The 24,821-nt window shown below is 37.9% G+C and overlaps 1 protein-coding gene across 2 annotated transcripts; it reads right to left on the bottom strand.

The window, feature by feature from the left end:
• Positions 1-576: 576 nt before the first annotated feature.
• Positions 577-24,058, bottom strand: mroh1 (maestro heat-like repeat family member 1). Of its 2 annotated transcripts, XM_028470416.1 has the most exons (45): positions 23,899-24,058; positions 22,552-22,630; positions 22,312-22,457; positions 21,249-21,380; positions 20,971-21,133; positions 20,264-20,362; positions 19,950-20,101; positions 19,634-19,774; positions 19,453-19,545; positions 18,504-18,582; positions 18,084-18,197; positions 17,462-17,535; positions 17,051-17,173; positions 16,554-16,658; positions 16,323-16,467; positions 16,111-16,151; positions 14,080-14,221; positions 13,888-13,940; positions 13,551-13,658; positions 12,940-13,059; positions 12,730-12,852; positions 12,457-12,603; positions 11,496-11,522; positions 10,605-10,727; positions 10,404-10,483; positions 10,043-10,184; positions 9,411-9,506; positions 9,132-9,236; positions 8,839-8,974; positions 8,492-8,604; positions 8,181-8,333; positions 8,040-8,096; positions 6,576-6,673; positions 6,295-6,460; positions 5,915-6,084; positions 4,704-4,841; positions 4,466-4,580; positions 4,173-4,319; positions 4,037-4,103; positions 3,838-3,959; positions 3,559-3,708; positions 3,341-3,475; positions 2,599-2,701; positions 2,415-2,480; positions 577-2,319 (listed from the first exon to the last, which is right to left on the bottom strand). In XM_028470416.1, exons 2-45 carry the CDS (start codon positions 22,571-22,573, stop codon positions 2,243-2,245), a joined length of 4,908 nt encoding a protein of 1,635 aa, XP_028326217.1. In that variant the 5' UTR covers positions 22,574-22,630; positions 23,899-24,058; the 3' UTR covers positions 577-2,242. The 2 variants fall into 2 exon arrangements, with proteins under 2 accessions (XP_028326217.1, XP_028326218.1); XM_028470417.1 differs by lacking the exon at positions 11,496-11,522.
• Positions 24,059-24,821: the final 763 nt, after the last annotated feature.

Below are 24,821 nucleotides of genomic sequence, written 5' to 3'. Positions count from 1 at the left end.
ACAGAATGTTGACAAAGGGCAGCCCTGGCAGAGCCCAACCATCGCTGGGAACTGGTCTGACTTACAACCAAATTTGTGGACCAGACTCCTTCGGTAAAGGGACTGAATGGTGCCAACTACTCTTGAAGCACTCCTGAAAGGATGCCTCAGGGGACATGGTTGTAAGCCTTTTCCAAATCCACGAAACACACGTGGACTGCTCGGTTAAACTTCAAGCCCACGCAAGGGTAACCAACTGGTCCACAGTTCCATCTGAGGTTTTACTATCGACCTGAATTTTCTCTCTAACAAATTGGATAGACCTTACAGAGTGGCTGAGGAGTGTGACCCCTCTATAGTTGGAAACGTCCTCAGGTCCTTCTTACAAGGGGGACACCACCCCCGTTTGCCGTCAATCTCCACGCAATGATGTGTCAGCCATAACATACCCAGAACGGATGTCAAGCACCGCAAAGGAAGTATTTTATTTTTCTTTAAAGTAATTTCAACGATATAGATGCTGGGTAACGTTCTGCAATAAAAGTATCACAAAAAAATTCATATGTACATCAAAGAATCAAAAATATGCGGCAATTGTTTTATATAACTGTCCATTTATTTAATCTTTCAAATACATTCCGGTCACCTTCTGGTCCAGCAACATAAAAAAATAACATGCACACATTCAGACAACTGACCATTTAAAATAGCTCAGTTTGGCTAAAATTTCCTACAACAAATCAAAATCAAATGTTCATCATTCACCCAGTACAAGTAACAAAGTGCGCACATCTTTCTTTGAGCATTTAAAGTAAAACCCACTCGAGCAGCAGCTTTTACCGTTTGGTCCATACAAAAAAAAAAAAAAAAAAACGCTACGTTATAATCGGACTATTATTGGTGACTGTGTTGCACTTGGCTCAAACAAGACAGTTTGTTGCCAGTGGTTCATTAGCTACATGGGACTGGGATATAGGAAGCACTACAGGCAAAAGTGTTTGAAAAATCATGTGACCACATGTATTCAAATGCCTTCACAGTGGTTGACTTCAGCCCATTCTCGTTGGCCTTTAAAGACATAAATCTGTACAGACATCATCGCATTAAACACCTGCACTTTACTTACATTTAAAAAGAGGCCCCACACATCATATTACCCTAAAACTACATAAATATAACCTTTAAATAGGTACAATGGATGATTATTTAGTGCAATCAAAAAAGAAAATTTGTATTTCTGTTTTTCTCTTGTGATGTGAGAGAATATTTGGCACTGGTGATACTATATAGTTGCAGAAGCACAAAGAAAAAAACCACTGCTATGACAATGGTTTACGTGGCTAATCCAGATTTCCTCAATTATGTTTTTGGGTAACTGGAATAAACTCAAACTTTAAAAAAAAAGTGCCTATTTCTATGCTAAAAACAGCTGGTTGGTTCCCTGTCCTTCCACTGTTGTTTTGGCAATTTTCTGGCAAACGAGAAATGTCTCATCTGGCAGGTGATGTTTAATGAGACCGATCAAAGCACCGTTTAATAAACCAGTAAAGAAAATGTACTTTAGCAGCAGTGATGTGTGAAGGTGGGTCATTTGACTGCTTTACAAAGGACTGATGATGGGAGTTAAGCAGGTATATAAAGCTGCCATTAGCTACAACTAATTAGAGCTTTATTTCATTTTACTACAATAATCAACTGATAATATTAACTGGATAACTAGATAGCTGCAATGGTTCTCACACCTTTTTTTTTTTTAGACTCGCCATTTTCAATCTTTATCAAACAGATCTAAAAACATCTTCACAGAAGGCAAGATGAGCTGAGACCTAAATTTTATGATCAAAGTTAGTTTTCCAAAACTAATCTAGGCACTAAACTATCTGATATGACTTTGCACAAACTAATAACACATACAAAAATGTAGTGACCTGCAAGAACCATTTGACCCACTCTTATGCCATTTCACACCATGTAAAAGCTGTTATTTTAAGAAAGTATTTCTCTGTTGTTGTGTTGTTTGCGCACATCACAAATAAACACAATATCGCTAATTTCTCCTCATCGTTATCCTTATAACTAACCTGAGAATACTGCTTATGGGTGAGATGCTTTTGACACTATAATTGGTCCCATCTTGCTCCAGACTATTAATTAGATTTGACTGTTGGAATACTTCTAACAAGATGAGCTGTGAGTTTTTAAACAAAATGTTTTTTTTCCTTTTTGTCATAAAGAGGGTGGAACAAATATTAGTGTGAATGCATCAGTGGAAGTGTCCCATGGCCTCGGCAGCCTTCACTCTCACCACAGGATCTGGATCTTGGAGCAGCATCACTAAACCTGTGGGAAAAAAACCATGGCAACAGTTAAAGCCAACAAAGGAACTAAGAATAATTCTGGCAACATAAACTCATTAAATTTTCACTTGGCAGCACCTTTGGTGATGGTTCCCATGTTAAGGTGGGAAAGATGTTCCTCCTGAAGATTCCCCAGCAGGAAGCCTGAAGAGTTATGAGATGAGTTATAACCATCAACAGAGAAGTTCAATAATCCATCCACGAACATGTATTCAGTGTCATTTTGCTGAAACACATTGGTGATCTACAGCTGATAAAGTACCTATAAACATGGCCGCTCCTGCTCTGACCTCAGGCCAGTTGCTCTTGAAAAACTGGATGACGGAGATGTGGTAGAAGTTCAGCATGCTGGGAAAGTCCTGAATCTGCAACAAACAAAATGTGCAGGAAACATTAAAACAACCAAATTTGCTCCAAAACAATGCAACTTTATTTTTTATGTGTCTCTGCTGATATACTTTTTACTTGAGCTTCCAAAGGTACACATACATACATACTAGTGCTGGATTAAAGTAATTGATTAATAGATTTGAATATACAGTATTTCTTTGAATGGCTTGATATTGAATGATAAAAACTTTTTTCTACCATGTGTAATATAAAGCTATGGGCACAGTTTTCAATGTAAACATGATTATTTTTTTTTTATTACTGCACCAAGTTAGAGTTACTTTATACAATTTAGATCTCAGAGAATAACTTTCACATTCTAGTGAAATTGGTAGTGTGTCTGAAATACCCTGAAGCAACTCAAAAATCAAATTGAATCGCAAATGGAATCGAGCCCAGAATTAATGAAATCTGAATCGATGCCCAGCTCTAGTATGACTCATATGGTGCATCTAAAATTCAGGAAGGCAAAGCCACTCACATACCTGATTGAGCTAATACAACTTGTTTCCAAGCCATAGTGTCAGAGTTTGGACTTTGACTGGTTTCTTAGCATTTTTTTAAGCAACATTATTGATTTGCTACGACGTTCACATCACCCAAGTTGAACTCACCAGGTACTTGGTGAGGTCATTGATGAACTCTCCATAATGTAAATTTTTATCTTCATGAAGGTGGGTCTGAAACATGGTTGTGATCTGTTCGGATCCCACCACAGGAGCGCAGACTCTCATTGCGTACTTGCATGCCTGCCCAAATAAAATCCACACAATGTGAAAGGTCTAACCTTGACATGGAAAAAGCAACATGAAGGTGTGTTTTCTAGTCATACCTTGACCACCTCTGGGTTTGGATCCACCAAGTGTAAAAGCAGGCTCACCAAAACATTGTGGATCTGGTCTTTAAAGACTGGCTCACCTGAGCCAAACTTAGACAGGTTCCCCATCAGACGGATTGAGGCACAGCGGATATCATCATTCTCCTGTGTGATCACAGACACAGTGCACTTTAGGGCTTTGGAAGAGTCTGAAAACAAGTTCTTTGGACACGTTCCCATCATTCGTGAATCACATAATTGTTTCTTTCTCACAAGGACAAAAGCTGAACTCACACTTTCCAAGAACGGTTTGATCTTCATGAAAATATAAACCACAAGTAGGTGGACATTCTTCTTGTCCAGGTAAAGGAGAACTTTGGAAAGTCCAGACATTGCCTCAAGGGTAATAAACTTCCCTGCACAAGGGAACAGAAAGAACCATTGCAGTACACAACATAAGGTTATCCTACAATGACCTGTGCTGGTTACTTACCTGGGTCATCCTTCTCCTCCATGCCAGAGCTCATAGCTGCCAGCAGCTCTTTGGCATATTTATTCACCTGTTGGAGGTGAAAAGGTCAGTAAACATCTAGAGTGTGTTCAGCTGCAATAGTTGTGTGTAGGTGTGCCTTTTCCGGTGATCCCTCAGCTATATTTCCCAGTCCTCTCACAGCCAGCATGCGAACTGTGCAGCAGGAGTCTGATATCCGCTCCATCATGTTGTTCATTAATACGTCAATGAGCATCAACTCAGTCACCACATGATGGTTTAACAGCTGGAATAAAAGATTACATTTAGAAATAAAGCTTCCAGAACAAGATGTGACCTTAATGAGGAAAGGTAGTACATTATGTTCTTAAAGTGGTAAGTTTGATAAAGAAGTAGCCATTGTGGGTGAACAATCGCCACTTGTGTCCTCACCTCAGAGAAGAAGGCTGTGACAGTAATTCTGTGACATTCATAGATGTTGTTCAGCGATGGACACAGACTCTCAACAATAGCAGGTAACCTGGGACCAGCATGCTTTGCTATTGCCCTAAAACACCCAAATGTACATAACTGAGTTGAGGCATGTCCTCAAACCGTAACTTACTGCCTAGGAAAGGGACTAATAATAATAATAATAATAATAATAATAATAATGTGTGTGTGTGTGTACCTTGCCAATAGCGTGACTCCAGTAATGTGTGAGCTGAGCTCCCTCATTGCATCCCAGGCATTATCTTCATCCAGCCTCTTCATCACTTCATCTAACTGGGCTCGCGCCAGCAAAATCCTGAGTGCATCAGCTGCTACCCTATAACAGTAACAAGGGGGTGACTTCCTTATGATTTCTTATTTCAAAAGATTATTCATGAAATAATCATAATAACCTGCCAATGAACAATAGGTTTACAAATGTGTTTGTTGATTGTTGTGGCGTAATTCAACCCAACTGAACTTTGTTGTCCATTATAATTTTATTGAGCTGGCTAATTCAACATGAATTTAAATGTTTGAATCATCACAGTTTAGTACATATTTCATAAACTGGGGTTTATTTGTTTCAGCAAAGGATACATTTTTAAGTAGGAAACTAAAGATTTTAACCATTAACTGGATAACCACATCTTTATACGTCGTATTTTGGACTGGACAACAAGTCGCATTTATTTAGACATTTATTTAAAAAAAAAATTTTTACAACCTGCAGTGTGTTATCTGCAAGGTTTTCTTTTTGGGGTAATTATGTTTGTTTCAGTTATTTTCTTTCTGTAATAGGGGGGCAGTATATAGTTGTCACAATTTATTTGTATTGCACGTTTCATACACAAAGCAATTCAATGTGCTTTACATGACTAAAAAGTGCAACAGAAAACAGTTTAAAAATCAATAAACACTTTAAAATCAGCAGTAAAACATTAAATCAGCAATAAAATGATAGAGAAAAAAAAGCCTTTAACTTGAAATTATAAATCTTCATATTGAATGCGGACTTCAGCTCTGCTATGTTTATGTTTATGTAGTGGAGGGGCAGCATATAGTTGTCACAAGCCTAGAGTGCCCTCTCTCAGCTACAGAGTGTAATGTTTACTGCTTGGTTCATGTCAGTCGATTAGGAATTAACATTTTAAACATAAATATATTGACATACAGTAGAAATTGCACCTGACTATAAATCGCAAGACAAGCCAAACTATGAAAAAAAGGGTGATTTACCGTATAGTCTGGGAAATACGTGTCATGATACGTAATATGTTTTTAATAGTGAGATGCGCAATGCTTGAGAACCACTGTTTGAAGACAATCAAGGTTACTCCTTGTGTGGACATGTATTACATTGATAGAACAAACAATTCCCACAAACAGATTAAAAACCAGCCCACCTACCCTGCTACATGGATGGAGGCGAGGTGTTTAGTGCTGTTATCTTTTGGTGCTGATAGTCCGACACTTGCACCAAGCCTGACCATGAGGCAAGAGAAGAGCCGAGGAAACTGACTGACTGCAGGCTCCTGACTCTGGCCATTTAATAACAGCTCTTTCAGACCACATGTCATCTGTGAACAAAGATCACGTAAGAAACCGTCATTTGAAATTCACTGAAGATAAATGCTGCCAACTACAGATTTCCTTCATGTCAGCAGATAGATGAAATCAGACTGCTACCCAGCATTCCCCCTTGAGGCACAACTTTGACATCTTAGTGAAATGCATTTTACAGCTGGAGAGAGTGTATTAACCCAAGCAGTAAATGATCTGTAACGTACAGCCAGTGGATGATTGGTGGCCACCTTGGTTGAACCTCCCCTCATCATGGACTCCTTCCTGTCCGTGAAAGGAGCCATGATAGCAAGTTTCTCCATTACCATCTCAATGATCTGATTAGCAACAATGGGGTCGGCTCCCAAAGCCATCCACATTTCACTGATCCAGCTGTACAGGAAAAAAGAAAAATGGAAAATATGTTTGACAGTGTGTGTCGACTATTGGCACCTCTCAAATGTCACTTCACCAATTTAGGTGAAGTGACATAAAAATGTATACGCACTTGTCATACGGAAGTGGCTGGTTTACAAGAGTGTTGAAAACAGATTGTAGATGTTGTGAAGCCAAGATTAGCACTGTCTGTCCCACTGCCACTCTCACCTAACATGTGCAAGTGCAGAAGAAAAACAGAAATATTCAACCAGGTAGAGGATATCTGGCTTCTTTGTTGGCAAAAAAAAAATATATATAGTCAGCCAGTTTCAACATGTGATACTAACAAAGAGGGATGATGGGAAGGGGATAAATATCTCTTTTGTTTTCTTTTTGCACAGCTTTGTCAAGTCTAATGTTGTAAAAAAAACAAAAGGAAGTTGCCACAGTTGCCCCCCTGTGTTGACTAAAAAGCATTTAGAATAAAACAACCATCAAAGCCTCCCCACAGGACAGCAGGGGTGGTTAAAGGGTCCATTTTCCCCATTCGCTTTGATTGTTATTACAAACTGATTACTAATCTTCTATTTAACATCAGTCAGCTGCAGAATTATTTGACTTCTCTTTAAAATGACAAACCTTCAGCACCTTCAATACTGTAGTGTAATTGAAACATCTCGATTATTATGATTTTTTTTTGTTTTAAATGTAGTCTTTCAGAGTTTAAAAAATGCCCACACCTGTAAATAAATGGTCAAATTATTTTTATTTTTTGATTTTCTTCTCCATATAACAAAGATGCAGATACTTTGGAACTTTCTATAGTCACAGGACAACAAGTTAATACCTTCATGGCAACTTAAATGGAAATAGAACCAACTTTCTGTAGTTTATATTGTACACACAGTCTGTCACTACTATGGAATGGGTGATTTAGTGGGGTCCTCACTGACTGACCCTGGTGAGGTGCTGAGAACCAGTGTTCATTTTGACACCTAATCTTGATTTAGTTTCAGATAAAGCCTAAAAAGAAAACTTGGTTTTAGTCATTAGGACTATTTGTTACAAATATACAATAGTTGACTAAAATATACAGGATAAGAGTTTATGGATTTAAAGAGTCAATTACCATTTATGGTATTAATGTTCATAAATACACAGACAGATTTCATGTGATCAATGTGTAAAACCACATGATCACTTAAGTTCTGAATGGATTTCGTCTCATGTGACTTTTATTAGTCGACGAAAACATTAAACTATTAAAGGTTCACATGTATTTTTTTCATTTTTTTTTTTTAATTGTCATAGTCTAGTATTGTCACTTTATCTCCTGCCTCGCAGGCAGCGGCGCCAACTCCGTCTGTTACACAGTGTCTTGTTATGACCGAGTTAACAGCTTAATCTTGTGGTCAATAATACAATTTAAAAAAATGTAAATAATTTAATCCATTCATAAGCATCAAAAAATTAAATTGTGATTAAATGATTTTCAAATTTTTTTCATCACCTTTACAAGGCGCATTTTTTTTTGTTCTATTGCGGTATTACACAAGTTGGCCATTAGTACGACATGCTCATGTAATGCACTTACCTGCTCTTCTGTAATACTCTGTAGACGCACATGCAGCATCTCCATCATCTCTGGGACCTACAAAACACACGGCAGCACTTTCACACTGCACAGAAGAAATGCTTTTTATCCCACCTACACACCGTTACCGTGCTACAGTACCTTGTCTTGAAGTCCAGCTCCTCTGCTCTTCAGCAAAGTATTGAGGATGACAGATGAAGCTCTGCAGCAGTTTGTCTGACTGTCCACCAACCCTTCAAACAACATGAACACCAGCGTTGTCATCTGCTGCTGAGGCAGACGCTTGCTCATCACCTGACGAGAGCAATAACAGACCCAGTAACTCATCACTGCACCATACAAGTTTTACACAATAACCTCCGTTAACAGAGAACTGTGGATGAAATGACAAAGCTGTTTAAGATAAATTACAACTAAAACAAACAAAATTGATAGCGATATTAGAAGCTTGCCTTTGTCATGTCTGAGCAGGTCTTATACAGGACCGAGTGGTCAGGGTTTTCCAGTTGTTCTTTTAGCGGCAGGAGAGATTCCACAGCTTCATCCTTATAGTCCAAAGAAAAACCTAACAAAACACATATTATGACTAACACAAAGTAGCATGACTTCCAGGTCGAGTATAAGCCTCTTTTCCAAAAAAAATATTTCTCCACCCTTCCTAAAAGAAGCTTGAATGCTCAGATGGGCATCTTTTCTAAACAATAAATATCATCCACGCTTAAGAAACACTTTGCATTAAAAAAAACTACTGCAATTGCTTCACCTAAAAGAGGATAATAACCTCCATGAGCATTCTTACCTTCATATCGAAGCTGAGTATATAGCAGAGTGTAAACGCAGTCAATGGCAGCAGTGCGTACAGGAGGATGAGGGTCAGAACAGCGTGGGGAAAGACGACCCAGAAGAGCTCCCAGGTTGTGGAAAAACACCATGCTCTATAAAATGTCAGTAAATGAAGTTGTGTTTTAACAGACTGCAAAGGCTGGTCTTTCCCAAAATAAAATACAACATTATAATTACATTTCCAAAGAAGATGTTTATTTGTTTTAGAGAATGAGTGGATGTCAGCTCAGCTAAACAGTATTTGTGTACCTTTACAGTCAGGTTATCCAAATAGTAAGCCAATATATGTGCAGTGACAGTGACGGCTCTCTCCCTCTCATGGTCCTGTGGTGAACTCAACCATGACTCGATGTGCTGCGAGGAGATACAACACACACACAGGACATTAAATACTGTAGAAAGGCAAGAAACTGATTCAGCCTGCCGAGCAGTTTTTGAGTGTCAATATTTATTTATTCACATTGTCCAAAATGATTACACACATGGAACAATTTTTTAATGAATGTATTGTATAAGCTCATATCTAACCTTGAAGACACCTTGCAAGCCATCAGGTGTGGGATCTCTGGTCAGGAAACTTTTTAGCAGCTCCTGCAGAGCAGCCATCGTGTCTTTGTACAGTGTCTGTAAAAAAGTGTGACAATAGTTGAAATGTGTATAATGCCTATAGACGTATCCCAAGCACGGCTTCCTCAAAAGGCTATTACAAGAAATGAAACAGAACAGACTAAATTTGCAGTAACCACATTAGGTGTTTGGGAAGCATCTTCTAGGGATGTCCCGATACAACTTTTTCACTTCCGATATGATACAGATATTGCAACCTTGTGTATTGGTTGATACCAATATTGATCCGATACAATATCAGCCCGAATCATACATAACTTCTATTACGTTATTTTGTGTGTAGAATGTTAGAAAAGGCTTGATCAAGTGATGTTACACAAACAGAGAACAACAGTCAGCAACAGTAGGTTACTATGTTGGAGTGTGAACCACAGTCACCTATAGATAGAAGTGCTAGAGCGGAAAATTTGATCAGTGAGCTTATTACGGTCGTTTTAGATGCAGTCCGATAAAATCCAATATTCGTTTTCTGGCTGATATCGGACCGATATCAAGATCGGATCGGGACACTTCTAGCATCTTCATCCCCTCACCTTTCTTTGTTCGGAGTTAAGTAGCTCATCATCTTTCAACTTCTCAGGTGTGTTTGTCTCAGGTGGGAGGGAAAACACACCGTTTACACAAACCTTTAGCAGGTCAAAGCTCTCATTCTCGCTCAAAGGAGGGTCCAATAGTCTGAAGCACTTACGGTCAAAGGTAAAACACTGGAAAACTGAATAATCCCAACCCTACCCAACAGATTTAATATAATCTTGGTCCTTAAAACAATCAGTTTACTTATGTTCCCTGAACAAATGTTTCTCTGAAAACGAGTCAAACGCATATTTAGAACACTAAATATTTCTTAAGAATGACCAAATCAAGATTAATGTCTTTCCGTACGTAGAAGGATACATTAGGTTGGCACATGTGGTCATCACAAGGTGGCGCACTGGAGACCTCAGTGAATCATTTGGCTCAGCTTTGATAAAGTCCTGACAAACAAGAGACAACAGTGGCAAAACAAATCAGATCATGTCTTTGCATTAGCACTCGGGGTATGAACTGCTGTGGCGGTAAAAGCTGCTCCCTGATCAGTCATGTTGTGCTACTAACCAGCATGACAGTAATGAGCTCCTGTTTCCGAGAGAAGGTGAAGGTTTGTTTCTTCACACAATTACTAATGGCTTTGGCGATGAGCCCGACGCTCTGGATTAAACTGAGCTTCATTGTCAAGTCCTGCAGGGTTGACACACAATTACAAACAGGAAAATCAAACAAATAATGAGTACAATTGCAAAGTTACTAGTTATCATCAAGTCAAGGATTGCTCTTAAAAAAGATCAATATCAAATCAATCCAACAGAGCTTTGGCAGATTGATCGTCCATGTCTAGAGATGGGGAGAAAGTTCACAGTTTACAGATTATAAAAAGAGTGGTACACCAGCTAGACTTCAAGAGTGGCGCAAGCGGTGCCAGACAGGCTCAGTGATTTAAAATGCAGAGCTGGTCAATATTAGCAGGAATACCCAAAAATTACTGTCAGTTATTGGTAAGAAAATTAAATTCACACAACCAGCATGATCAGTGCAATTTAAGAAGCATTTCACAACGGTAGTGAAACAGAGAAAACCTTATCGGGATTGTAAGTGATTTACTAAAGGATAATAATAATCTCATAGCTAAGCAGATAATCAGCACACCATCCAACCACCCATAAAGGTTAGTATTTGATACTACAGGTCACTTTCACAGTTAACAGCCATTTCCATTTCCAATATACCCAGAAGTGGTTTCCATAGTATCAAAGAGGGCCAGCCTGAGTAAAAACTTAAAAAACTTGTAAATGTTTTCTTGATTTGGCAAGTAGGGTTTTAGTAGAAGCAAAACAACATTGTGCAGAAGACACAATTTGGAAAGGAAGCAGTCATAAAACAGAGGAAAAAGAGTTCATTTGCATTGTTAAAGAAAAAAAACAACTCAGAGCTGAATTCCTGTGACAATACCTTAGTCTCTACTTTAATCCCCAGAACCTGTGTGAAAAAAGTAATCAAATACTGAGCTCACATACAAACTACGCTGTTTCACACTACATTGCCAAAAGCTGTCAGGCATTCTCCAAATGTATTAAAATAATAAAATGTAAAAGTAAGGCTCAATGTATGCAGACTGCTTCGCTAAGCTTAATGAGTTCATACAGTACAGCTGGTTTATGCAATAAACCCATTAGTGAAATTACTTTAAGATTAAATATTAAACAGTAATCTGTTTATTGGTATTTTTATTATTGTGATTTATATTATTATTACCTCTTCCAAGGAGGTAATACCTTTACTGTCTGTTGGCAGGATTGCACGTCAAAAGTACCTGATGAATTTTGACAAAACTTTGACCTTAGGCGATGGAAGATTTCCTTAATTTTTGGAGGGGATCTGCATCAATATACTGATTCTGGATCATTTTCAAAAATCAAAAAATACCTCTCTCACCATTGATGAAATTTCAGAAATACTCATTTAGTTTCGTTATTATTGATCTTTATAACATTTAACTCAGTTGTGTCTGGTTAGTTCCTCAATTACCCCACATTCAGATCAGTTCTAGATTGTGCAGTTCATCGCGATTTTTTGAGAAAATGGGGGTGCTTATAAATTTGGAACTACTGTACTGTTATTATGGGGATAGACGTTTCTTACAACCCTCAAGTGTGAATGATCAAGGCAGTTATCTGGATCAATGATCCTGATCATGGCACAATATCTGGCAAAAAGGCACATGGAGAAGGTCTTTGCTGCTCTTGGTATTATTACTAATAGAAAACAACGGGAATAATAAATTACGTGGGTAGATACAAGGTCAGGGATGCAAAACATCACTTATTACGTGTGTCGTTAAAAGAACCTCATATTTGGATAAAGTTTAAAAAAAAAAATCAATCTACTGATTCCTACTCTGAAGTTTCAGTACCTTGGTATTAAAGTGTTTGCTGATGGAGCGAAGAATGTCCTGATCAATGCGGTTCAGTAACTTCTCTGGAGGAGCATTGAAAGCCACCTGCCCATAGGACAGAATTAATGTGCTTTTCACCTTCTCCACCTCAACATCATTACGTTCCTGCAGAAAGACAAAAAAAAAGATGTGATGGAGGTATGCCTAAATCAAGATTGACTGAAAACATTAAAATCTTTGACTTAGTTTGAAACTATTTTCCTCAGCAATATCTACTGGATTGGTTCATACTTTGAGCAGATTGAAGATGCTTGGTGACTTCTTAAAGACTTCGGATTTGCCAAATTCCTCCAGCTTGGCCAGAGTTCCTTCTAAGTGGCTGTTGGCACACAAACCAATGCCCATAGCAACTCCCTGAAGGAAGCAGATGGTACACAGACAGCCGTGAGACACAAACACTTTACTGAGGGAGAGAGAGAACACAGTCTTTGTTTCAGGTACCTGTCGTTCCACTGCGTCGGCGTGTCTTGCTGTCAGGAGGACTTCCTGTAGTTGTTTTTTAACAACCTCTTTATTGAAGCACTGCTGTAGGGTCGCTCCAATACAGCGATACAGAAAGCTCTGAAGGAACAAAACACCGTAAAATTACTTTGTTGTATTCAGTTTCTGTGCTGTATTGCACTTTGACATATTAGTACAAAGATATTTGAAAAACATTTGATTAAAACATCTAAAACATTGGACATTAAAGTACTTTTTAAAACAACTTTTTGCAAAATTATAGCAATTCTTCATGCTGAATTTTTTTTTAATTATTAAATATTATAACACCAAATGCAATAATGGGGCCATTCTGTCTTTGCTGCACGATGCCATGCACCTTAAGAAGGCTGGGATACATCCTGTAAACTCATAAAGTGATCAGATATTAAAAGACTGTAAATACAAGTATTAAAAGTAAGTTTATTCAAACGAATGTCTTTGGTAAAATCAACAAAAAAAAAAAAAGATAAATAAAAGGTACATTTATAAAAGAAGCTTGAACCTTAACATATCTAAATAATGCTCGAACTATGTGATAATTTAGGAAATCAAATAAATCATGCACCCACCTTCTCTTCCAAAGCGTTATTATACGTGGAGAGGTATCTTGTAGCCTCAGCTGCAAACTGACACACCCACTTATCATCATCAATTGATGCCAAGGTTTTGGACAAGAGCTGGGCACAATTTAAAGAGAAATGTTATTTAATATCAATCAAAAAAAGAGGATAGCCCTTCTTCGTCTGATCAGGTAAACCTAACATACAGTATGTCTACCCTACATGAGTGTCAAAATGTCCTCAATATCACTTTGCAAAATCTTTAATTTTAGGAAAGGAATCAAAATTCCTGGATAATATTCTGAATGTATGGTAATAAGACAAGTACGATTTTTAAAAAGCTCACCTTGATGATCTTTTCTTTCCACTGCTCTTTGTCCAGACTTTCTGTTGTGGACTCTGTTAAAAACAATAGTCAATTGAACGTCATTGTTAAAAGCTTCTTTATGCAGAGAATCAGAGCAAAAGAAACCTTGAAAACCAAGATTTGGAATTGTACTCTGAATAAATGAAAACCGTATTTTTGTATTGACAATACCTTCTAGCAGTGACAGCAGGGGGGGGATTTCATTCTCCCAAAAGATTTCTGCTTTGGGGTGAATGTTAATACTGAGGGTTTGGAGGAGAGAGAGGGATGGAGCGCCGTGATGTCTGCAGCTGTAGGGAAAGGCTGCATTCACCTGACAAACACAAACATATAGAAACATAAAATAATTACCAACAAGGATGCTGTGCCGTCTTTAACAACTATTATGGCAGTGAATGAACATAAGAAAAAAAATCTCTGAAATCCCTGTTTGATGTGACCATATTTTGCCTCCAAAACAGCACGAGTCCTCCTCCTACGTACACAGCTGGTCAGATGATCCAAAATCTGAGGGCACCATTGTTTCCTGTTTATTTTCCATTTCTAAAATACTACTTCTTTGCAGGGGCTGTAAGTTTGGGATTGTTGTCATGCTATACAATAAATGTGGAGCCACTGGCCCTCGTGGGGATAGTATTGCAGGGTGGGTGATTATCATTTTATATTTCTACGCATTGAGGCCACTATTAGTACTGATCAAAGTTTAATTATCTGTGGAAATACAGCAAATCTCCAGAAACCTGCACAGACCCTCCACAACGCAATTCATTGTATTGCTTTCCAACCATACCTAACAAAAATTGAACATGAACACTCTCGCCTATTTAAATTAGTCTTATCTTGTACTAATGTTTATCAATGTATGCAACGTTGCCAGGTTTGAAGGAATTAAGCCACCACAGAGCACTGACAGGAGTTGATATCTTTCCTCCAATTCATACTAATAAGGAATTCATCCTTCACACGGAATGTCTATCTGCAACTAGTTTTGTTTCTTGTAAATAGATTTTAAAAAATTATACATTTTTTTACAATTTATGAAAACATTTTGATAACAATTATAACACATGCCTACAGTTTTTCCAGATAACTTTTTATTACAAGATTTTTTCAATTACAGTGCAGTTCTGACTTTAATGGAGTACTTATGTCTAAAACTAGGAGAAGAGATCACATTACTCCTGTATTAGCCTCTCTGCATTGGCTTCCCATAAAATATAGAATAGAATTCAAGATTCTTCTTCTCACTTATAAAGCCCTAAATGGACAGGCACCAGTCTTTCTCAAGGAGCGTGTAGTGCCATACAATCCCCCCAGAACACTACGCTCTCAAAATGCTGGACTACTCGTTGTTCCATTCATCTCTAAAAGTAGTATAGGAGGAAGAGCTTTCAGTTATCAGGCCCCACTTCTCTGGAACCATCTACCAACCACGGTTCGGGTGGCAGACACCCTCTCTACCTTTAAGGTTAGGCTCAAAACATTCCTCTTTGGTAAAGCTTTTAGTTAGGAACCAGCTCATAGTTAAGATGCAATAGGCATAGACTGCCGGTGGGGGGGTCTGGCATGCTCGGTTGGAGAGAGGTTGGAGAGGGCATTAAGAGAGAGGTCATTTAGGTTAGAGAGGGACCGGAGAGGGTCCCATTCCTCTCTCAAACACTCCCTCTATGTCTGCTTCTTCCCTTGTGTGTTTGCTCCTGTACTCCTTCTGGCTTTTGTCTTGCAGGTCCGTGGGATCCTCAGTGTGGAGTTACAGAGTCTCAACCACTCTGTCTCCACCCTTTCCTCTGCACACACCCAACACAGCATAACATGGATGGCTGTTCAACATAGGAATGGGATCTACACAAGGTTCCTGCTGCTTAACAGAAGGTTTTCCTTGCCGCCATGATGAATTCATGTTGGGTGTGGGATACATATGTATGTGTATATACGTATATATGCATATGTGTGTATCCATAAAATGAAGAGTCCGTCCTTAAGACTGCTCTACTGTAAAGTGTCTTGAGATACCATTGGTTATGATTTGGCGCTATACAAATAAAAGATTGATTGATTGATTGATTATGTTCAACATAAGGCATGTGTACACAATCATATTACAAAAAGAATTGTTTGCCTCTTGTCAGACATGGCTTACAAAAAAGGTGTATAAAGGTAATAATTTTAATATAACCTGACAGCTAGACTGTGTTAACTTACCAACAAACGGATCATAAGTGTTTGAGGTGATGGGAGATTGACTAAAAAAAAAAAAAAGAGAAATTTATTAAGATATTTATTTCAGGCTTCAAAGTAAATACAGGAACAATAAATCAGTCATATTCGATGCAATGTCAAACATGTACAAATCACATCAAATTATTTACATTTCACACACCTGATTGGACATTGTTTATTAATATTCCACCTACCTTCCTGCTTGAAGTTGATGTTGAAGCTGGCCTCCTGGTTTTTCCTCTTTTTGGTACCAAGCACGATCAGACTCTTACATAGAGGAGTGGTAGCATTGCTGTACTGTGAAGGTGTCAGGTAGTACAATAGCTTGGGCCACAACACCTTCAAAGGCAACAAGGCATTTGTTAAACAACCCAACAAAGATTGTTCCTTTTACGCACAGACAAACTAATCGATCATTCACGTACATCGGCAAGTTGTCCAACAGTAGTGGTGAGCAGATGAAGAGCGCTGTCACACATTTCCCTCAGGGACTCATTTGTTACTCCCTCTGGATCTGTTGGTTTCTGGCCCTGCAGGGGAATAAAAGCCAGCAAGAAGAATCAAGTTTAGCAAAATAGTTCCAATGATATGAAATGGTTAAAATGCATGTTATTTTTTACTCCAATCTTTTTGTAATTGCTATTTTATTTGGTATTGTTTTATGAGACAGAAATTAGAACAACAGATGCGCTGCCATGTCATGAGATATATCTTTTTGGGAGAGTATGGAGGCTGCTATTGAATAATTGTGTATGTTTATTTAATGGTGTTTTACGATGTTGATTTTGTTTGATTAACACTTGCCAGCAGAAACATGAAATTGTCATTGGTGGTCTCGATTGGCAACGTGCCTAGCCAGCCCTAGTGGTCACGGCACGTCACTGGTATATATAAATATACACACAATATTGCAAAATTCTACCTGGTTTGTGTCGGGTAAAGCACAGTGTTGAACTATAAACCGAACCAGTATCTCCCCGCCTTCTAACTCCAGGTATCCATGATGAGCCATAGCGCTTATCACTTGGACCACACGCTTCTTCACCTGGTAAATAGAAATACAATTTGTCAGCCACAGTGAGAGCAATAACTCCTGATAAATTAACATTTAATCTCTCAAAAAAATATATTTTTTAAGAAAAGACTGAAGAACTAAAAGCCCACAACTTCACCAATGTCACTATGACAAGTTAATTCTGATACACTGAGTCCAATCTACAAATATTTCCCTTTAGCTAGATGACATTTGGCTGTGGAGAGATTAAATCCTGATTTGAAATTAAACTTGGCAAGTTAGGGTTTTTGTTTGTTTGTTTTGCAGTGTGGGTGTTACCTTGTTGCTGTGGTCAGCCATTGGCTGTCTGATGCTTGTTAGAATCAACAGCTTTTTACTCTCCATTGTAGAAGCTGTAAAACATAAGCATGCACAGAAAAGACTTGGGGTGGGAAACTTGTGGCACTTCAGAATTTCTTCGATTATGAATGGCACTTTTTCACAGCATTTCTTTGTTTCTCCACTGATGAATTGCCTGTTTTTAAAAACATAGCAATTGAATTCAGACACAGGAGACAAATTTACCATTTTACCTTTTATATAAGCAACAGAGGACATCTATGAACTTCTCAGTTAGAACTGCATTGGTGTGCCAAAGTAGCAGCCTCATTACTGAAACATATACAATAAAAACAAAACCAAAAGGGCTGTTCTAAATAATATATACCATTTATTATATATAATTAAGTAAATCAGCAGCTCAAGTACCATAGTGCTTTTCAAATATTCGTCACTGTTAAAATTACTATGTCTGCATGACGATTATTTCACCCATCCCAAGAAAAGACATCAAATTTCAATTCAAAGTTCAATTATTCTACCCTTCATAATGAAAATCCAGTTACTAGAGGATCTACAGTGTATCAGGAACCAGGGGTTGTGTTTAACTGTATTCACTCACTGGTGGAGTTGATAAGGTGACGAAGCACAGACAAAGACCCAGTCCTGCTTCGCTCATTACTGTTCTCCAACTTCTGAAGAACATACATAACCAGCCGGTCAGGGAAGGCAATTGCTAGAAAACCAAATGAAGGAGAGATGTTTGAACTTTCTCAGAAAAGCAAAAGTTAAAGCACAACATCAAATGGAGAAGCAGCCGGTAATGTGATTATCTTGTGAGGGGAAATTGAATCCAACACGAGTGCATGACCTAATTGCTGCTCTTGTGACTACAAAACAAGAACCGATAGAAACAAGATATTACTGAACAACATGCAGCAGTTGTGACAAAGAAGTTAGCCCTGTGTTATAGGGAACTAAGGCCTCCTAAATTAAAACTGAATTGATGCAAAGATGCAAAAATATTGGAAATCATTTGTACCGAGCACGCTGAAGCAGCGTAGGACTTCATTGTGGTTCTTGACAGTTGGAGGATCACTGTAATCAACAGGGGCACAAACCTACGAGAGAGTAAGATTTGAATTTAGAACTGGAGAAGCCTCTTCAATGAGACCTGAAACTTATTAAAGCAACACTTCAAACAAAACAAGTCTCACTTACTAAGGAACCATGACAAAAAATTAACTGGATGACTAAGCACTTTTCTACTTTGTTCTCTGTGGTAATTTATGAAAGTGAGTTGTAAAAACAAAAGAAATGGCAAAACAGCAAAGCAATATATTCAACTACTCTTGCTTAATAAGAACCTTTTCCATTCGCAGTGAAGTAGAAACCTAAAAATAACCCTTTAACAGACATAGTCAATGACTGGAATGTCTGAAATCAAAGTATTTAAATTAAAAATAAAAGTAAGTCAAACTCAAGTCAAAACTAAATAAGTTGCACTAAAAAAGCAGTGGTAAGTAATATAAAGCTCTTGGCGTGATTATACTATTGTGAAATACTGGACAAACTGCTCTGCACAGTGATCACATGAAACACACAATCACTAAAGTTGTGTAATAACTGAGGCATCAAGCCAAGTGTCAGCTGAGTGAAGACTGTTGAACACATGAAGAAGAGAACAGTACAGATGGTCTCTGAAGTCAGAACCGGGACCCAAATTTATCAGAATTATGGAAAAACACTATTTTTCTAGTATTTTGTTACTGAAAAAAGCCCAGCCTCTACTTCCATATCAGTACGACCTAAAATCAGCCTAATTTGAAGACATTATTGAGGGGTCAACAACCTGGTATTTAAACGTGGGATTAAGCCGTTTACGCTACATCCTTGTGTTGATTACTAAAACTTTGAGTATCAATGTCAAACATCTGTCCCTTTGTTCATTGGGGTTACAAGTGCAATGCCTCTTGTATGTAGGTGTGTACCTGTTGGTGCAGTGCAAGGAGCAGAGTATCCAGTTGTGTCTCCAGCACTCTACTACCTACGTTGATAGAGGCCTCCAGAATTTGGCACAGACTCTATAAAAGAAATCAAAACTCCTTTATTTCTTTACCAACAGTTATTGGGAAGTTATGTACTTTTTACACTCTTGAATACACCACACACCTTACTGATTATGAAGTGCTCGTGGTTCTTCTTGTACAGGGACACGATGGCAGGAATGACTTTGGGAATCTGCTCCTCCAGCTTATCGCTGGCAATCAGGTGACACATCGAACCCACAGCCTCCGCCACAGTCAACCTTAACTGCAGATTACAAAGTGACAGAAATGAAAGAGCATTTACTGTCACGTCTCTGGAGCCACAGACTTCCCCATTCAAATAAAAGGTAGTGCATAACATACACAGTTCAAATTTCATTAGGTTTAATGAAATCTGTGGTGAAAGGTGGTCATTGAATGGAGTACATTATGTGTCCTACCTTGGGCTCCCTGCTTTGTAACCAATTATTAAAGATGGTGTCATAAGCAGTGTAGATTTCACTGGAGAAGGTATCTTTTCTAACAGTGGGATCAGGAGCCTTGTCTAGGTTGGCCAAATACTCCAAAATGCTGTTGCTGAAATGACGTAAAGCTGTACAAAGAAAACACAAAGAACATAATTTACAGTAAATCTAGAAATACAAAATGTACCCATATTTCTATAAATAAAAGCTATTTTAATGTATACAACATTTAAATAAACACTTCTAATGTACTGATTAAAATCCATCTATAGTGTTTAGGAGGTTCTTACCAGAGGAGAAGACCCACTTCATGTTGTCGTGCTTGGCCATGCTGAGCATCGGCAACATGGTACCGAGGATAGCATTCAGGAATGGGACCATGCCATAAACTATAGAGCAAGCAGAAAAGCAGAGAAATGACAATATATAGAAATTCTTAATAAAACTTGAAGACAGAAATTGTACTATTTTTATGAATGTGTATTTCTTCTCTAGGCACAATAACATCATGCTTCCATCTTGTGTACGTTAAGTGTTACTGTATCTAAAAGTTGCAAAATTGAGACTCAACAATCTTACATTTTGGAAACTGTAGCTTCCGTTTAGTGAGATTAGGTAACAAAAAGGGATGCCTGATGATAAAAACAGGTGGGTGGGAGCAACTCATGTGCAATCAACATGCATTGATGTAATCTGATTGTAATTAATATAGGTCAAACATAGTACTTAATTTACACATGTAAAAAGGTAGCCTTGAAGGCTAATGTAGCATTGAGTGCTCCCAGCCAAAGGCGGCTGTTCAGCAAAAATCTGTTTGTTGAGGAATCTGGTTTCTGTGCAGGTTTAACAAGATCATGTTTTTCTCATCAACTTCGAACAAACCCACGATGTGAGTCATAGTTTTCACTTCCTGGTGTGTATGCAATCCTTTTGTGTTCTTAACTTGGCACATGTGTGTTGTTCTTTTAGTTTTTGTGGATAAAAAAAAGTTTCCTACCATTTGAATCTGAGAGGCTGGCCAAAGTTTGGACCACAAAAAAGTGAGGAAGGACACCTGGCTGGAACTTGTTGAGTATCTCCTCCATGATGTCATTAATGTGCTTATTACCAATAGCAACTAAGATATTACTGGCTGCTTGCTGCCAGTCCGGAACCACCTCCTGATTTTATCAGAAAGAAAAAAGAAAAAATGTCCAAAAGTTGTCATGGTAACACGATAGTGTGAGTTTTAGATTGTTAGGATATTAAATATGGATTAGTTTGGACATTTTTTACCTTTGATCGAGTCATTTCTTCTGAAGCCAGGGATATAACACCCTTTATTTTGGGCGTATCAATCTCTTCTATCCTGCAGCTGACAATCAGCTCAATGGTCTGCAAAATCACCACTCTGTGACCAACAGCCAACTACCCGAGCAGAAAACAAAGTGAAGAATAAACAGAAAAAAAACAGAGGTGGCAATAATATTGAAAACAATTATAAAAAGGGGACAAGAACAATTAATAAAAAAAAATATTTATTTTTGTTCCTTTTTTATTCCTGAAGTGATTAAATGTTTTTTTTTCATTAAATGGTAGAAAAAAATGGGGTTTGGTACAGAGTAATGTACTTAGCAGAAGTGATGACATCAGCTGATGATCACAAGGTTAAAGATTGTGTGTTATGATGGTGCAGCATCACATACAGACACAAGAAGGGGACGAGTAATGTTGGCTTTATACACAAACATTTTAATATTATCATTTCAGGCAAGAAATTATACAACATGTATTAATTATAATTTCTAATAATTAAATACAAAATGACAGACAAATGTACATCTAAATCATAAAAATCTAATTTAAAAAGTGAATTTCTTAACAAAAAACAGACAACACTGTGTGTTGTTAATTTTGAATTTATATCTGTTTATTTTATTGATTATCAGAGTTTAGGTAGAACGTTTCAACTACAAACATACTGATAATCAACCTAATACAGACCAAAAAGCTCAAACTTCAACAAAACTGTGACAGAAGTTTTTTTTTGTACATGAACTGTTCAGTGAACTGATCAGTGAAAGTCAGACCTTAAAGTTGAACCCTAAATTAGAATTAAACAGAGATTTGACGCAGATATTTTACTTTAAGGAAAGGGAAAATTGTAAAAGCAGACTTTTTGAACTTTATGTTCAATTTTTTCAATATAAAAACACAAGGAATACACACAGTTAATGGTGACGAGAGATGTTTATCAACTAACAAAATTTGACAATTCTCCTACCTTATGAACAGCAGTAGGGGGGAATTAAACAACAGGTATGAACAAAAACTATTGGGTAATATCAGAGGGCTTTACCTTTGGGTGTTTGAGGAGGTAGTCTTGACACATGAATAATACACGCTCAGGCTGCTGTTTTCCCAGGGTCAACAATGACTTTCTGACCTGGTCTTGGACCTCTAAGTCTTTATCGTTGGCCGCATCAAGCAAAGACAGGGTTATCTCTGCAGTACAAAAAAAAAGAACCAGGAATAAAAACTATGAAATAAGCAGAACAGAGTACAAGGCGTACAAATTCAGAGATAAGAAAGAACTCACGTTCTACGTCTGTCTCGTCCATGATGGACAGCAGGACAACTGGCTTTGAGAAGCCAGTGACTAAAAATTGATGCTTTAGCTGAGGAAAAAAAAACAAATGTACTGAGAACCTAAAAGCACAATAAAGTCATTTTATGATTATTATTCTGTCCTTGTTTTTAATGATTCCTTTCAATAATGTCTTGGGACTTTGTGAGAAGAAATTAAATGTTCCCTTTGCCAGTTTGTTTTAAATCTCCAATGCACTTCATAATGTATAGTACCTTCAACGTGTAAAGTTTTTGAAAAGTGAAAAAGAGAATAGGTGTTAAACAATCCCACAGTGTGAATGATGGTGGTACCATGATCAGGATCATTGATCGAGATAACTGCCAATTTGTGGAAAAGTGAATATTTGGTGCTTGGCAGAGGTGTTGCTTGTTGAAACTACCATCTTTGTTATTATTCTGTCCTTGTTATTGATGCTTCATTTATTTATTCCCAATGTTTAATGTGCTCTGGAATTAATAAAACCTCTCCGCTGAAACCACTTTTTGAATAAAATGAACTTTTTTTCTCACTTCAAAAACTGTGTTTCGCCTTCAGCAGGCGTGATTCCGACTCTAACCAATAATTTTGACATTCAACTTTCTTCAGTTTTTGCAACTTTATTTAGATTGTTTCAGATCTTTTAACCTGTTCATATTTTTCATCTTAACTCTACTTTCTTTAGCTTTTTCACCAATGTGCAACTTTTTGAGCTTATTTCAACTTACAATGCTTTACCAACATGTTATATCTATGTTTTTATCATATATTCTGTATTATTTCATAGTGTTTAGCCATCAATATCACCACATACATCCTCACATGCATTTTTTTTTTTCAAGAAATGTATTTTTTTTCTACTTCTTGCTGCTAGCAATCAAAATGTCCATAACATGGGGCGAATAACTTCTATCTTATCTTGTCAGCATCACAGATGCTTCAAGGTCTCATGTTGGATCAGGGAGACCAACTGCCAGATGTGGCAGTCACATCTGCTTTGTACCTGCTGACAGTTTACACCAACATGATAAGCTGACAGCTTACATAGACAGTGGCTAACCCAGGCTTACACACTGCATTTGCTAATGTTTAAAGAAAACGTCATTTAAAAAAATAAGTGACAATAATTGACATGAATGTCTGTGCTGAATGCTCTGTCAGTGTGATTTAAGTGTGTTACATAGTCGAGGCTGCAGCGTTTAAACCACCTGACACACGATAGCATGCTAACCTAGCTGCTATGCTACGGAAGATGCATTCATTAGCCTCATTAGGGACACAGGAGCCCTGTCTGGGTTTTAAACGTAAAACATAACTCACCAGTGGTCAGGGAGCCTTTGCTAAACGGTAACTTCGGTCAGGACACAGTTGACTCGACTCTCGGTGGCTCGTCAGTGTGTCCGTCTGTGTCTGTGTCTGTGTAGCTGATGTTAGTGGTGAAAGCGACAGGCTGCAGGTGTAAACAAGCCCGGTCATGTGCCTTCAGTCAGCAGGAAGCTATAAAGAAGTGGGCGGAGCTTAAATGAATTGTGACCGCGCCTCTTTTCCAGCTCTGTGCTGCATTCATGTCCTGGACTAGAGCAGGGCTGTCAAACTCATTTTAGTTCAGGGGCCAAATATGGACTTATGGAAGCCCGTTTACACCACTAAAAACCAAAAAAAAAAAAAAATCACCAAGTAAAGTCATAATTATGAGATAAAAAGTCACAATTATGAGAAAGAAAGTCATAATTACGAGTTAGTAAAGTCATTAATATGAGAACAAAAGTCATAATTATAAGTTATTAAAGTCATAATCATGAGATAAAAAGTCATAATTATGAGTTAGTAAAGTCATAATTATGAGAAAGAAAGTCATAATTATGAGTTAATAAAGTCATAATTATGAGTTGGTAAAGTAATAATAATAATTGCTTGGATTTATCTAGCGCTTTCTTCGAGGACACTCAGAGGGCGTTACAGAAACCATTATTCATTCACACCAATCACTCACACAGTCATACCGGTGGTGGTAAGCTACAATGTAGCCACAGCTGCCCTAGGGTAGACTGACAGACACGTGGCTGCTATTTCTACGGCCCCTCTGGCCACCACCAACATTCATGCACAATTCATACTCACTCATACAAGCCAATGTGGGTAAAGTCACAAGGACACAACGACAATAACTCGGTTAGAGCGGGATTTGAACCCCCAACCCTTTGGTTACTGCACAACCCACTCTACCACTGAGCCATGGTCAC

This window comes from Gouania willdenowi, chromosome 16 (genome assembly GCF_900634775.1).
Source record: "Gouania willdenowi chromosome 16, fGouWil2.1, whole genome shotgun sequence".
Classification (NCBI taxonomy): domain Eukaryota; kingdom Metazoa; phylum Chordata; class Actinopteri; order Blenniiformes; family Gobiesocidae; genus Gouania; species Gouania willdenowi.
This window is presented reverse-complemented; position numbering and strand designations above follow the sequence as displayed.